Raw genomic sequence first — 15521 nt, forward strand, 5'->3', positions numbered from 1 at the left:
TGGAAACTGCTCCATCTAGTGTTCATTAATGGACCGACGTGTTTATTCGGTTTGAAGATCAGAGCAGCCGTTTCCCTCAAAGCTCTGAAGCAGCTGTCACAGTTAGTTTGGATCGGTGTGTAGGGCCGGACCGACTCCTTCCTGCAGACTCAGCCTCACAGTCTTTCTCTCCGTCACACTTTACAGACTTGCTTCTATTTGATTTCATGACACAAAAATGCCACCAACATTATCAGCCTCTCTAAGCACATCTGAGCAGCAGCTGTTACTCGTCACCATTTGTACTCATTGTCTTCAGGGTCCTGGTTAGGACAGAAGTCTTTGTCTGGAGGTGGTTTCCCAGATTATGTTTTTGTGACAGCCAAACAAAAGCCTACGAGATAACTGTTTCTTCTTGCTGTACATATCAGTGCTTTGTGTGCAACCCCACTTCAGGAAATACTTGTAAACGGCTTACTCAAACAGAGTTCAGGGGGGTCTGTGCGGATGTGGGAGGGGAGGTGTGGGTCAAGCCGTCACATATCTTTGAAATAATCCTCAATCGTTCAAACTGAATTTGCTCTTTATCTCCTGCAGCAGTTATCTCTCAGAGCACAGACGTACGGTGGATGTGTTTATGGACCTCCCACTGATCAGAGTGTGGTTCTTGGCGAGCGGTGATTGGCTGGTCTGTATGTCAGCAGTGGGCGCGAGCGTACACCTCGGTCAGAGCGCAGAGATAAATTCATCGGGCTTGAACTGCAGCAACTGAAAGTCTGGGTTTACGCAGCGACACCGGCAGCAGGATGGGCTCCAGCAGCTCCAGCAGGAACAAAATCCCCAACGCCCAGGAGCTCATGCGCCAAACCGGATGTGAGTGTTTTTTCTGCTTTGAAGCATCTGAAGCAAGTTTGAGGAAAACTAGAGAGGAGAGAACAGACGAGCCTGGGATAAAGTTTACAGCAGTTAAAAGTCTTTAATATCTCAGGTTTTTACAACATGTATGTACAAGCACACATCGACAGGCAGCTGGGAGACATTAAACACAGCTGACCGAGGCAGGTTTCCAGCTGTGATCAGCCTGTAATTACAAGCACAGAATCTTATAGACTCAGATTTTATTCATAACTGAACATAAAAACATAACAAATGTTGAAACTGTGAACATGAACCATGGTGATAAAAATATGAGCTCCTTGTGAACATGATGCAGCGACACGTCTGTAAAAGTAGGACAGGTCCATGTTTGCTCTCTAACACCAGTCTGATGGAGGATTCCAGCTGCTCAGCAGTCCTGGCTCTGCTTCGTCCTCTTGCTGCTTTCATGATGCTCCAGATGTTGTCAGCTGGTCAGAGGTCTGGACTGCAGGCTCCTCTGCTCCTCTGAAGCCGTGAGGCTGTTATAGAAGCAGTCTGCAGTTCATCCGGCTCAAACACAAAGGCCTTCCTGAGAAACATCTGCATGGAGCAGATGTTGCTCTGACAACACTTTACACCTTTCAGCGCTTATGGAGCCTTTCCAGATGTGCCAGCTGACGCCCACGTACCTGAGTCCTGTCGCTGTCCTCGTCCATGCTTTTGTGTACCATCTTCTGAGCAGGATAATGCACCATGTCATAAATTCAAATCATCTCAAACTTGAACATCACGCTGAAGTACCAGCGAGGTGTACCCCTAACAACGAGCTGAACTTCAGGATGTGAACATTTTTCTTCTTTTAACCGTAAATTTAAGAAGACAATCGTTTCAGAGGCTCTAAAGGTGCTGATGGTAAAATCTGCAGCTTCATTAAAAGCTCAGCGGGGTTACGATTCACCTGCCCAGTTTAAGCTCTCTCCAAAGTGCTGAATTCAGACCAATATTTACTGTAATGTTAAATGTGTGAGCATGTGTGCCATACACCTCATACATATATTACACACTTAAATGTCTCTACACAGTCTGTTTGTTTGAACCACAAAATCAGTCATTAAATGTCAGAGTTTGGCTTAATGTCAATGCTGGGTGTGTGCGTGTACTCGTATTTCTCCCATCGTGGGGTCTTGATCTCTTTATTGGGAAAACCCCAAAACAGTTATTGTCAATAGGAAATGTGTGTGTGTGTGTGGGGGGGGGGGACTCAACATCACTTTCAGCTTTCATGTGAGACTGTAACGGCGACGGTGTGAGTTGTTGCTGTTTCCCGTGTGTGAGCTCATCGTCGGCTGTTTGTGTGCGTTTCCGTGGCAACACCCTGAACTGTCCTCGCTGATAAGGACGCTGTGGGCAGATAAACACGACTGTGCTCGATGGCTGATTAAGCCCAGATGAAACATTAGTTTTTCGTAATAAGAAATATAATTACATATAATTATTATTTCTTTTACTTTGGGACCATAAGCTATTCGTTTTTGATCTTTTCTTTTTGGTTTCCTTTATTTGAATTTCTTCTCCTTTAATTTTGATGTCACAGGATTTCTGCTCAAACCTGTTCGACCCATTTGAGCGATTACATAATATATTTAATATATGCACACCCTGGATACTGCAAACAAACCTCTGGTGTATTTGAGGTATCGACATACAAGTTACTGTTGAAGACAGTCATACTTCTTCCCTCAGCAAGTATTTGCAAAGACTGACTGAGCTGTTAAAGTTTACTCTGAGTAAAGAACAAATCGTGTCTGTTTCAGTCTCGTCTGCTCATCTCCTCCGTCTGCACGACAGGTTTGAGAGTCTGGACAGAGACAACAGAGGATACCTCAGGTGTGTGGACGCACTGCTCACAATCATCATCCAGCTTAATAACAATAATGTTTTTATAGGGTTTGTTTGTTTCCCCAAAAAACATCCCAGAATGAAATAAGCCTGAAGATGAGTTTATTTAGTTTATTTAGTTTTATCCGTCTGCGTCAGAAATATGTAACACTGCTGCAGCAGCGCTCCCCCCAATCTCACAGTCACGGGAAAACATGAAGAAACAGTCATTCAAGATACTTCAAACACTTAACTCGAAACAACACAAAACAAAACAACTTTGCAAAGTTCCCAAAGATGTTTCTAGACAACCTGCCGAAACGCTGTGTGACCTGGTCAAAGACCAGACATAAACTTCATCAGGTCGCTCTGAGAAACAGGAAGCTGGAGGACTAGACTCTGATCCAAACCAGTTCAACACCTTCATCTTCAGGATCTCTTTCCCTGATGTGTCCAAACATCAGCGGCCACACAAAGTGTCAACAGGATGAATTCAGAGTCACTGTTGTGACTGTGTCAGGTAACTCTTTAATGTCTGCTGGCTCCAAAGCCCGAACGCCAACCCATTTGAGATGAAGACAGAGAGCTATACTTTCATTTCATTTTGGCTTTTTGTTTAGCTTCAGGTTTTTCCAGAGCAGTTTTTTTCCTTTCAGTTTAGATTTCATTGTTTCAAAATGTTTACTTTTAGTTTTTAGTGTTATTAATGTTAGTTTTAGTCTTTTTAAGTAATAATGTAATGAGGGCATACGTGAGAGGCATGATTGAGGAAAATTGGTCCAGAAAATATAAAACTATACAACCTTTGGAAAGCAGCGACTCACAGTCCTGAGGACATTCAGCGTCCGTCAAAGTCTCATCACACAAACAGTGATAACATTTAATCAAAGTCTAAAACTTCTTCTCTATCAGAAGTTTAGTTTCTAAGTTCATGAAATCCTTTCAGGAAGTTTGTTTACGTCTAGTTTAAAATGTTTTTTCACATCTAGTTTTGATCTTTAGTTAAGTTTGAGTTAACTATAATAACCCTGCTTTAATATGACCGCTCTTAAACATCATGCAGGCTGAAAGTGAAACCTTTGCAGAAAAACAAACAGGTCGTGTTTCTTTATAAAAATCTAAAGATTTAAAACAAAGCCTGTGAGACTCTGAGGGACGTCAGTGTCCCAGAGCCTCTGACTGTCTGTCTCCTTCTGTATCGCAGCCCTGACGACTTTGAAGCGCTCGGAGGTTTGGCCATGAACCCCATCGGAGGCAGAATCATAGAAGCCTTTTTCTCCTCGGGGTACGACAGCCTGCTGTTATCACAGGAATCACTTGTTTCTGCACTGACAGAGCAAGGACTGTCACATCAACTCATTTGAGTTGCAGAGGTCTAGACTCAGGCACTGGTCAGGTGACACTGTGAAGGGTAAACAGGAAGTATTTCTCTCCAGACAGGATACCGTGGACTTTTCCTCCTTTGTCCGGATTCTGGCTCATTTCCGTCCAACTGACAGAAACCGAAACAAAGAAGGAACACAGCAAGAGCTCCCCAGCAGCAGGACCAGGAAGCTCAAATGTGAGTCCAGGTCACTTTGTTCTGTCTTTTATTTTATCTTTGCGTACAATAAAGAAAATAATGTAGAAGCTGCTCAGTTGCCTTTCAGCTGTACGATCTGGACCGAGATGGGAAGATTTCCAGAGAGGAGCTTCTTCAGGTCTGTGTCCACTTATTTGAGAGTTTTCATTTCTTCTCCTCATCGCTGACAAGTTCATAGTTCCTTCCCATGCACAGAGACTCTCCTGTGCAGTCTGTCTTTGGTGTGTGGGGCTGTCAGTCAGGTCTTCATTGTTTGCACAAATTACACACCTGCAACCAGGACGCAGGAGCTCATACTCACATTTGGCTAAGATCAGGGGTTTTTGCATGGCTGCAGAATGGAGGGAAGTGAGAGAAGAATTTTTATTTAGCTGAAAGAAAACATTACCGAGCCCCTCCTACAGTATAAAGCTAGCCCACTGGGGTGATTATTATTTTAGAAAAGAAGAAGTAGCAGGTACTTTGGCTGATCCCTTATTTCCGAAGTGTTTCCCACAGCAGATGGAGCTGCTGTGGACTTGCACTAGAGGAAAACAGTTGCTTGGCCCAGCTTGCCCTCAAAGAAATCCTCTGTGGCGTTAAGCTAGTTTTAGTTTTCTAGAATCAGAAAAATAATCGTGTGTCATCTGCATAGAAGGGTCCACCACTCGCATGTTCTTTAGTTCTGCAGAAAAACGGGTCTCGGAGAGGATTTCGATCAGCATCGTTGGTACATTATTAATACTTGTGTCCTGCGTCCTTCAGGTTCTGCGGGCGATGCTGGGGCTGCAGGTGACCGAGGAGCAGCTGCAGAGCATAGCTGAGCGAGCCATTCAGGAGGCCGACCTCGACAAAGATGATGCCATCTCCTTTGACGAGTTCAAAAAGGTGAGACTCTTACCTGCTTCATGCTGCATCTGATCAAAAATCTGGGCTCTCACACAAATACAATAATAAATGTATAAAATATACTGTGTGTGGTGGTTCAAACACCTCTCAAAGCTCACACATGATTTAGGACCAGCATTTATTTCTGTCTGAGAAACAGAAGAAGAAGAAGAAGAAGAAGAAGGAGGAGGAGGAGGAGGAGGAGGAGGGACTTTCTTCAAATCAAATTTATTTAAAAAATTATTGTTGTGTTCATTTGTTTTTCAGTCACTGGAGAAAATGGACATTGATACCAAGATGAGCGTCAGCTTCCTGAAATAAAGACACAACCTGCTAAGAATTGACATCAGCACAAAGATCCCAGCAGGAAACATCTGCAGGTTGAGATCAGCTCTCAAACCAAACTGGAGATCTGGTGGATAGACTGATGTTACTGCTGTGCACGCTGGGCTGCAGCTGGATTTGTAGTGTTCATCAGCGTTCCCGTGAGCCAGCACGCACACAAGCAGCACAGTGCAGTCACGCACCTGAACACACCTGCGACATGTTAACAGTCTTAAAAAGGGAAATAATAAAGTTTTATTCAAACCTTTTAATGGATCGTTTTATTTAACGTTTAATTAATGTCTGTTCATCAGTGATGTCATGAATCTAAAGGCTGAATTTGTCAGTAGGTTTCTAGCTTTGTGTGCATTAATAAACATCTTTATTCTCTCAGTTTCATTTCACCACACGTGTTTCTTTCTCTGCAACGTCACATTTGGAAACTGCACACAGATCTGTCAGCATGATTAGTTAGATGATAACCTTTCCTCTCTTTAATATCCTAAAAAAGGTAAACTGAAGTTAACTATAGAAAATTAATAATGTGAAATTAATTCAAACATACAGGTAAATGTGATTAATAAAAGTCAAATGTAAATGAACCACAAAGTGTTTTCAATTGAAACAGCAAAACCTAATAAATAAATTGATCTGTTGTGAAGTTCTGAGAGCGATTCCCTGTGGCGCCCTCTCTTGGACACACTTGGTACTGCTTGGCCACACAGCTTCAGGAGACCTTTTATTTGCAGTGTGATTCTGAGGCGATTCCATGTTTCAGAAAACAGCACGAGCCTAACAAAGGACGGTGGAGGTCGGTCGGTTCAGACGTAAGCCTTGGAGCCGCTGGCGTCTGAGGCCGGAGCTGCTCTGTAGATGCTCCGACCTTGGCCGGTGGTGGAGTAGTAAGAAAACTGCCTGCAGGGGAGCAGATGAAGGTTAGAGGGCGGAGCAACAGCGATGTACATGAAACAGATTCGCTCACCAACTTTTTAAACTATATACATACTTTATATAATCAGATTTGTGGTCGTCAGCTCGTCTGTTACCTGAAGTGCTCTCACCTGCACAAAAGCTTCACTAATATGCAAAACCGTCAGTTACTCAACACTCTTTGCAGCGTTTCATTTTCTTTCTTTTTCGTTCTTCTTTATGATAACATCTGTACAATGAATCCTGCAGTTCCTCTAACGTCCACCAGAGGCTTCAGCAGGGAGTCCCATAGACTCCCGTGTTAAAATGACCAACTTTACTTTAGAAATGAGCATCTTTACAGCCTGATACAAACTTAGAAGTCATTACTGAGCATTAAATAAGGAGACGATGATGGGTGTGTATGTTTACCGAGCAGGTGGGCTGGAGGGAGTAGTCTTACTGGAGCAGCAAAGCATAGATCCTCCCAGTATGGCCAGACCAGCGGCTGCCCAGCCCAGATACAGACCAGTACCCAGCTCGAACCTGCAGCACAAACTCTAAAGATTCAGCAGCAGGAACACACACACACACACACACACACACACACACACACACACACACACACACTGCTGCTCACCGGACTCCTCCGTAGAGCGGGTCGTAGAAGTCGTTGATGACTCTGGCAGCGTACCAGGACACGGCGATCAGAGTGAAGAGACCTGAAGAAAAACACAGAAGCTCAGGATTCAGTTTCCAGCTGCTCGAGCTCCGGTGTCTCCACAGATCCCAGAACTTTGCAAAAGCCTCGTTTTAATCTGAATATTTTTTAGATGTTTGTTTTCAGTTAAATGAGGAATAAAGATGATTCCATCCTGAATACTGATGTGCACATGCAGCGATATCTGTTCTCTAAATATCACCATTTCTTCTTCCACAAAGAAACACTCCCCGTGAAGTTCTGATCATAGCACAAACACAGACTGTATGTCGTCATTTACATGTTCTGTCTACGTCGACATTTCCTGTACGACAGCCATAATTTGAAACAAGTGAAATTGCAGCTTCCAGTTTGTGCAGGTTGAACTGCAGGAAGGAGAAACAAAACGAAAACGCTGCTTTTTTACAGGTTTGGGGTTTGTTTCTGCTCCAGTCCCGAAGCCTCGTACCCGACAGGATGAAGAGGATCCCTCCGCTCAGGACGATCTTGGCTTTGACCTGCTCGGGCGTTCTGCCGAGTTTGGTGCATTTGAGTCCCAGCACGGAGACGATGATGGAGGTCAGACCGCAGAGCAGGGACAGGATCATCAGAGCCCTGCAGGTCTGCAGGTGAGCTGCAAAGCATCATTACAGGTAAATGAACATCTTCCTCGTCGCACAGCTTTACAGTTTTTGCAGATGTCTTTTCCCTTTTTATAAACCCAGTTTATCTTGTGGGAACAAGCCATCATCTAGTTCCCACAACATTAAGCAACATTGTCCTCATGGGACTCATTAAAGTTCATGAACAAGCTGTTACTTTGTTTGGGCAGCAAAAGATAAGAACTCGCTATAAATAAGATATATGACCTCTCTTATTTCTGTCTCAGCTCTCAGGCAGAAACAGAGATGAGTTTTTTTCCAAAACTAATGCTCTCATCAATGAATGAAAAATAATTGTCCTTGCTGTGGACCTTTCCCTGTGCTCCGACTGAGCCATCATCATAACTCCATAATAGCTGCTGATGATTACGAAGCAGCCGTTCTCACCCGACAGTCCCAGCACCGTCTTGAACTTGCTGCACTGGATGGACCCCAACGAGGTGGCAGCACAGCTCATCCACAGGCCCTCGAACTGCCACTGGCTGGTGGTAACCGACTCCGACTGACTCCTCATCTTCCACACCTGGTTGGAGGTACAGCTGGACTGCAGACACCAGGACACCACGCCCAGAAACAGACCCACAATCTGCAGGCCCACCGCCATTCTGCTCAGCGTCTCCGCACACACCTGGAACACCTGGAACACCTGGAAACAGATGATTTTGAAGAAGGAGGAGGCACGAGCTGTGGAGTTTGTGGAGTTCCTCAGGGCTCTGCTCTCGGGCCGTGTGACATCTGACACATCCATGAAGTATCAGTGACTGAAATTAAGCTGAAATTAAGCTCACCAATCAACGTAGTATTAAATGTTGTGTTTAATATTATTTTTTACTTCTTCAAGAACTCAGATAATATTCGGAGCTGATACTAAAGATATATGTGTATTTTTTCTATTTTCGTTAACAGAACATAACACAGGAAAACAGCACTCGGATCAGTGACGTGGACCAAAGTCCAAAGAGCAGCTTTGACTTCTGTGTTTACAGAGTTTACTCTGAGCTGCCTGCAGCACAGAGAGTAAATCACCGCTGATGGACGTGGTGCACGAGCTCACTGTGGGAAGATCCGAGCCAGTTTGTAAAACACAAACTCAAATGCAGGCGGTCGACTCAAAGTCAACTACGATTTCCCGTCTCGGTGTGACTCCAAACACGTGTAACAGGATTTCATCAGTGATTATAGTAAAAGTATCACTGTTGGGACACTGTGTGATTTACACTCGCTGGCCACTTTATTATATACACCCTGCTAGTACAGGTCGGACACATTTTTCCTTCAGAACTGTTCTCGCTCTTCGTGTCTCAGATTCAACGAGGTGCTGGAAACATTCCTCGGGGATTTTACATCCACGATGTGAATCTCCCATTTCCCACACCCCAAAGGTGCTCTGCTGGATTGGGATGTGGTGACTGTAGAGGCCATTTGAGCTAAAGAAACGAATTTCAGGGAGATGAACAAAGAGGACGTATCCGTCCCAGCAGAGTGTGCATCCCCACTATCGTGTTTCATTTGAAAATAGGAACTATCTGCCGCAGAGGAGACGTGGAGCTCAGTTTCACCCGTACAGACCTGTCGAAACGCACACGTCACCTGAGCCAGTTGTTAAAGGCTAAAGTGCAGCTAAAGGTTTGACGGCTGGAGTCTGATGGATCGGTTCTTACCGTCGGCACAGGTTTGGAGGTTGCAGAAAGGCCTTCTCCAGGGTTTGTGTCTCTGCAGGCGTCGCTCAGGTTGTGTCTGCGATGTGAAGCGCGGCGGTTTGAAGCGGGTCTGATCTTCTGAGGTCTGCTGCTGTTCAGGGTCGATGAACTCTGGGAAAGGCCAAACCGTCTCTAAACACACATCAGTATCGACATTCAGGAATCCCAGTTTCACCTCCCACCGTTTGTGATGAGCTGGTTTCAGCCGTCAAAGATAAAACCCTGCTTCTATGCAGGAGTGGGACAAAATATACCAAAAGAAGGAAACCTGTGGTTTAAAAGTCCTTCAGAGCCTTTTTGATAAACTGAAAACAGCAGGTTTCCTATCCTGCTGCAGCAGCTCTTCTCTCTGTAAGGCTTTGACATACAAGAGGACCAACAACAGGTGATCTTTTATCTGGGAAGTCCGTCCTTGCTTTAGTAAGACGACTGCAAACAAGCTGCGGTGATTTTAACGGCAAATGTTCCCTCAGGAACCAGAGGGTTCGCACACCTCGCACCTCCTTCGTCAAGTGTTTGGTTTGAAAAGCTCCAGATGTTTTCAGCTGCTGACAGATGTGGAGTTTAATACTCCGATTCTCTGGATGTGGGAATATGTTGTTTGTATGAAATAAGAACCTCTGTGCTGCTCTAAATCCCTCACAGATCATTCAGCATCACCGAGGTCTCACAGATGTGCACACTCATGTCTGATCTCAGTTGTGAATCAGGTAAAAGGTTTGAATGAGTGCATTTTATTAAAGAGACATTAAAAAAGTGCGAGTCTCTGAGCGAGGGTCGGCCTTTTCTTTAGTTTGAGGTGTTCAGTGTTCATCTCTGTCTCATTCATCGATTTCAAAAACCAAAATAATGTGTCACAAGCTCTGGTGTGCTGCGCTTCAGCTGCTCTCCTCTCTGCGTGCTGTTGGTTTGTAACAAAGAATGAGTGTGAAGCTCTGCCGTCATTATCAGACCACTGCTACACGACTGTGGGAACAGGTCCCTACAGCTGAACAAAGACTGCATCAAGACAACGGCTATAAAGGAGCTGTTAGTATTTTGTTTACTTGTTGATGTTGGTGCTGCATTGTTTTTGGTCCCTTTGTTTTAAACTTTGAATAAATCTCAGAAAATCAGGTTTTGATCAGTTTATTTTTCCACAACACAAATATCATCGAGTCTATTTTAAGAAAGTTAAACCCACGAGCATCACAGGGCTTTATTAAAGCTGTGAGCCAATCGCAGCAGGCGTATGACGCTCTCCGTGACGACCCTTCAGATCGCGCTCTGACACCATCAGTCTGATCTGTTGGTGGACTTCAGCCTGTTTGGCAAACACGGTGTTTGTTCAGTCGTCCGGTTCGTTCTGCAGCAGCAGCCAGACTCTAGTTTCAGACACGGCGTCCTGATGGGGTTTGAAGTTTCACCTGAGGTAGGTGGAGCTCTTTAAGAATCCCTCAGTTGTCTTTTTAAGTCTTTTACAGATTTTTGAGGCAAAAAGTCCCTCTGACTGGTTCTGTCTGGGCTGTTTGTCACACGATCAGCCGACAGGTCGTTGCTGTAAACCTCTGTGCCGCGTTTGTCTTTGTCTCTGATCAAACTGTAAACAAAAGCAGGCGAGGAGACAACAATGGAATCGTTCATGTTTTATAAATACAAGTACGAGTCTTTACTTCGACTCCGGCCTGTGCCCGGGCTCCGTGATTCTCTCTGTACATTTTATACATCTTTACATGTTACGTTAGCATTTTATTTCCTTCATTCTCTGCGTTTCAGCGTCCTAAATGGCGCCTCCTCGGTCCCCTCCGCCGCCGCCTTCTCCTCCTCCCGGTCCCCTTCGAGTTCTGAAGTCGTGCCAAAGTTTGACGAAAGGTTCTCGGTTCTTCCAGATCAACTCGTGGCCGAACAGAACGTACCAGCTGAGGAGAGAAGAACAAGTCTGATTAAAAACACGTCACTGCAACGTCGTCACAAAACAGAATAAATCTGTTTTCCAAATATTTCAACGTCCAAAACACGTCAGCGAGGAGGCCCTGGTCCCGCTGCACCTCCTCGGCGGGCTCCCTTTCTACAGCTCGTGTCTACAGTCTCGCTCTTTTCTTCACTCAGGAACACAAACAGGAAATCGACAGCTTTGCCTTCACACTTCCGCTTCTACCTATTAACCATCTGATCCAGAGAGGTCAAACATAAGTTCCAGGGACCAGAATCGGCCCGGAAAAGACTGCAGTCTGGCTCTGGAAAATGTCAAGGAAGCCATCAATTTTGTACTTTTAACTGTATTTCCACATTTTACAGCTGTTCCTATGGATACAGACGTCGCCCACGGCCACTCACACTAAACCAACGTGATTAAGTAATTAAGTTCAACAATTAAGTGACAGAAAAGCTGTTTTTTTCCCACCATCTAATATAGAAAATTACTGTAAGAAGGTAAAAAAAAAAAACTTCTCTGTGAATTAACAAAGAAAATTAAAAATGAACCTTTATAAATAAAAAATCGACTAACTTGCTAACTTACATTCCAAACATGGCTCCTCCTAAATGAGCAGCATGGTCGAAAAACCTCCATCCAAGCACCAGGCCTGCGGTATCCATGGCAACGATGGCCTTGAGAGCCTGCAGACAGACACGGAAACAGAGCGCGAGTTCAGTCAGGTCAAAGCCAGCAGCAGGAGCTGAAGCTCAGGTGGGTTTCAAAGCAGCTTGCAGATGTGCAGCAGCTGCAGGTGGGCTGATGCAGAAGATGAAAAAGAGATCTCTGTCCAGGTAGACTGGGCGAGGAGAGGGGTGGGCGGGGTCTTACGTTGCCAGCGGTGAAGGTGAACATGGGGAGGAAGATGATGGCCAGTTTGGCTTCAGGTATTTTGGTACAAACAGCAGCGAGGACGGTCATGATGGCGCCAGACTGAAAACAGAAACAGGAACTTCAGGCTGTTTATTTATTGAGAACATTTACAGACGTCCACCAAAGAAAATCGCTCAAAAGAATCACATCAGTGTGTTCGCACTGACCTCCTAAAATCTACACGTCCTCTAAAATAAAACCATAAAACAGACGTGACTCTGAGCGAGGTACAGTTTGACCTGTGAAGCAGTCACTCACCGCTCCGAGAGATGGGCCGAACCTCCCCGTGGCCATCTTGCACACATAACTGACAAACGTAGAAATAACACCTGAAAACGGAAGAAATAAAATCAACGTCACACTCATAAACAAACACAGATAATCTCAGAGATTACACCACAGTGAAAAGCACCTGCCGACAGGTACACGGCCATGAACTGCTCTCGGCCCAGCATGGAGACGGCGCTGGTGGAGAAGCTCCAGAGGACGTACATGTTGGCCGCCATGTGGAAGAACGAGAAGTGACTGAAGGCGGAGAGAATCATGGGAGAGCACAGAGTCCCTGCGGGGCAACAACAAACAGCCACAGTTACAGAGGCTCAATCGGAGACCCTGAACGAATCGTGGCGGCGGTGGCGAGACTCACTGGAGGCCGGATTGGCGGTGAAGTATCTGATCATGAAGCGCTGCAGAGACGGCACTCTCCAGCAGCAGAACACGATGGCGTTAGCAGCAATGATCCCTGGGAAAAAATAAATTCAATCCAGCAACCCCCATGTGAAAGTTCAGCGCTTTGCTCGTAAGCACTGACTCACCTGTTACCGTCCTCTGGCCCTCGCTCAGGCTGTTCCACCATTGGTTGATCTAAAACACAGACAGCCAATTAAGACTCAGATCAAAGTGTGGGTGGAGCCTGGTTACAGGTGATGACGTCGAACCCTCACCTCTTTGCGGATGTCTCCTCGTTTCTGAGGTCGCACCTTCTCCAGCCAATCGGCTCGCAGCTCGTCAAAGTAGCTCTGCACTCGAGACTTGAGGGACTCGTACTGCCAGATGGCCGCCGAGCCAAAGGAGCAGCCTGTAAACTGACATGGAGTCAACACCTGTCCGTGACATCATCAGCGGCGTCATCGCCACCGAAACAACATCACCTACCCCGATGGTAAAGACGAGCGGCCTGACGAGCCGGCCGAAGGCGCGTGGGGGACTGGGTGGAGCTTGATGGTCCCAGTGAGGAGCGGGGGTCCGGCGCTGTGCCGCGGCTTCAGAGGATTCGCTGTGGGCGGGGCCTAACTCCTCTTCCACCTTCTTGGACTCGGGTTTCCTTGCAGCTTTCCTGAAGCCGCATCTCTGCTGGAAGCTTTGAGGCCACCTGGTGGACAGACGAGGAATCACAACTGTGAGAAAAAAAGTTCTCTTTAATGAAGCGCCAGCATCCTCCTGCCACAACCACAGACAGGAAGCACAACAAAAAATGTTGTTTCCTGTCAAAAGGCAAAAATAATTAAATGAAAAAATCATTAATAAATAACCAAAGGAACAAAGTTGTATCGAAGAATCTACATTTATTACTGACGCTGCACACACACAGGAAAGGCGATGGTAATTTCTGGAGATTTGATTGGTCAGTAGGTGGTGAGCAGGTTGTGTTCACAGCACAAGTTACCATGGTGAACTCCTGCTTCGCAGTACAGACTTCTGCCAAGGACCCGACTCAATTCATCTTCCCGTGATTAGATAAAACCTTCCCGCTGAGAGTGGGTGCACTTTCTTTTTATCATGACTGTAAATGCACCAGTGTGTCAGAGTATAAACATCCTGCCAACCTTTTAATTATCTAAGGATTAGCTGCTGTCTCCTTTTACCAGCCGGCCTCAGACTGAGCAACAATCCCAAAAACATTTTTACCACAAACGTCTGGTTTTATGTCACTGAATCCATTTAGTAACTTTTGGTCATTGGAAGGGTCCGAGTGGACTGCTTGTGGATTATAAATAAAGCCACCTAAAGCAGCACAGGTCAGCTGGCCACAGGAGATTAACCCCTGGGTTTTAGGGCACCGACGGAAGCAGCGTCCCTCTGCACTGAGCCGGAGGGAGGACCTGAAAGAGCTTCGGAAGAACTGCATGTAATGGGCATGTATGTAAGGGGGCACACTGGGGTGTTTAAATAGGACAAACAGCTTTACATCACCGGATAATTAGATAAACACACAAACACACCCAGGCAGCTCCCCGCTTGTTAGCAGCGGCTAACGTTAACCTGCTAACAGCCCGTTGATTCTAAACTGTCCTTGAAGCTAACGGAGCTAACTCCGGCAGCAAGGATCTGTCTGTTTGTAACCCGGGACGGGCTGCTCGCCCCCGCCTGTGGGGACTGACCTGCCACCCCTCACGGAGCTCCGTAAGCCTTCATCTCCGGTCAGTCTGAGCAGGACGGAGCAGCTCCTCCACGCCATATTGGATCCCGGTGACCCCGACAGGTCGGCCGAAGGGCCGCCTAGCAGTTGTTCATTTCCGGGTCACCAAGGAGCTCCGGCACCGTCAGCGACGCCCGCAGGACAGAGGCGGATACTGCACACAATTGAATCAACAAAACAAAATCCTCAACACGAAGCACAACATCCGCCTGTGACCTTCAAGGTAAAACGCTGCCAAAGTCAATACAACGAAATTTGATATTTATTTTCAGAGTGAAACACAAAAAATGCAAATGAGTGTCAGAGGAATAATACAAAAGTGTTCTGGTACTAATTTTTAAGAACAAGGTATGAAGATGAAGATATGAGAAAGAGTGGTTGAGAAGAAGAGAAATGGCGATCACTGAGGAGCAGTGTACTTTAAGAGTGTTGATGGAGAAGTATAGAGAAGGTCAGAAGGTGATGAACTGTGGATCTTTGTGGTCTTTGTGGATCTACAGAGAGTATGTGATGAGAGTATGGTATAGGTGGATGAGACTGTAGAAGAGAAGAAGAATGAAAGTAAATAGAAGCAATGAGCAGGAGAAAGGTGGAAAGGTGAAGAGAAGTATGGAAGATAGATACCCGGGAGTCAACCACCCAAAGGAAGGGTCAGTGCACAGGAGAGGTGGTAGAAGTAGAGGTTGCAGGCGGGGTGGAGTGAAAGGAGACAAGTGTCTGATATGACCGATACTTACGACAGAAAAATAGCACCAAGAGTGAAAGAGAAGGTTCAAAAGATGATAGCGAGACCTGCTGTGATGCATGGTTTGGAGA

The 15521-nt window shown here is 45.7% G+C and overlaps 3 protein-coding genes across 4 annotated transcripts; 1 reads left to right on the top strand and 2 right to left on the bottom strand.

The window, feature by feature from the left end:
- The first annotated feature begins 747 nt into the window (after positions 1-747).
- chp2 (calcineurin-like EF-hand protein 2) lies at positions 748-5875 on the top strand. The gene is made up of 7 exons (XM_085371340.1): positions 748-852; positions 2652-2724; positions 3920-4000; positions 4152-4276; positions 4354-4415; positions 5042-5164; positions 5432-5875. Exons 1-7 carry the CDS (start codon positions 786-788, stop codon positions 5483-5485), a joined length of 585 nt encoding a protein of 194 aa, XP_085227466.1. The 5' UTR covers positions 748-785; the 3' UTR covers positions 5486-5875.
- LOC146619517 (claudin-1-like) lies at positions 5385-9578 on the bottom strand. 2 transcript variants are annotated; one of them, XM_085371339.1, is made up of 6 exons: positions 9421-9578; positions 8147-8396; positions 7567-7731; positions 7038-7119; positions 6830-6943; positions 5385-6403 (listed from the first exon to the last, which is right to left on the bottom strand). In XM_085371339.1, the coding sequence occupies exons 2-6, from the start codon at positions 8361-8363 to the stop codon at positions 6310-6312; spliced, it is 672 nt and encodes a 223-aa protein (XP_085227465.1). In that variant the 5' UTR covers positions 8364-8396; positions 9421-9578; the 3' UTR covers positions 5385-6309. The 2 variants fall into 2 exon arrangements, with proteins under 2 accessions (XP_085227465.1, XP_085227464.1); XM_085371338.1 differs by having other exon boundaries at positions 8147-8405.
- Positions 9579-10578: 1000 nt separating this feature from the next.
- Positions 10579-14808, bottom strand: parlb (presenilin associated, rhomboid-like b). Its single transcript, XM_085370510.1, has 10 exons — positions 14668-14808; positions 13442-13658; positions 13231-13371; positions 13102-13150; positions 12933-13028; positions 12699-12848; positions 12545-12615; positions 12245-12346; positions 11960-12057; positions 10579-11357 (listed from the first exon to the last, which is right to left on the bottom strand). The coding sequence occupies exons 1-10, from the start codon at positions 14742-14744 to the stop codon at positions 11219-11221; spliced, it is 1140 nt and encodes a 379-aa protein (XP_085226636.1). The 5' UTR covers positions 14745-14808; the 3' UTR covers positions 10579-11218.
- Between the last annotated feature and the right edge of the window lie 713 nt (positions 14809-15521).

The sequence above is a fragment of the Diplotaxodon limnothrissa genome, linkage group LG14 (genome assembly GCF_057381915.1).
Source record: "Diplotaxodon limnothrissa isolate DT_005_m linkage group LG14, D_limnothrissa_male_GT1.1, whole genome shotgun sequence".
Lineage (NCBI taxonomy): Eukaryota > Metazoa > Chordata > Actinopteri > Cichliformes > Cichlidae > Diplotaxodon > Diplotaxodon limnothrissa.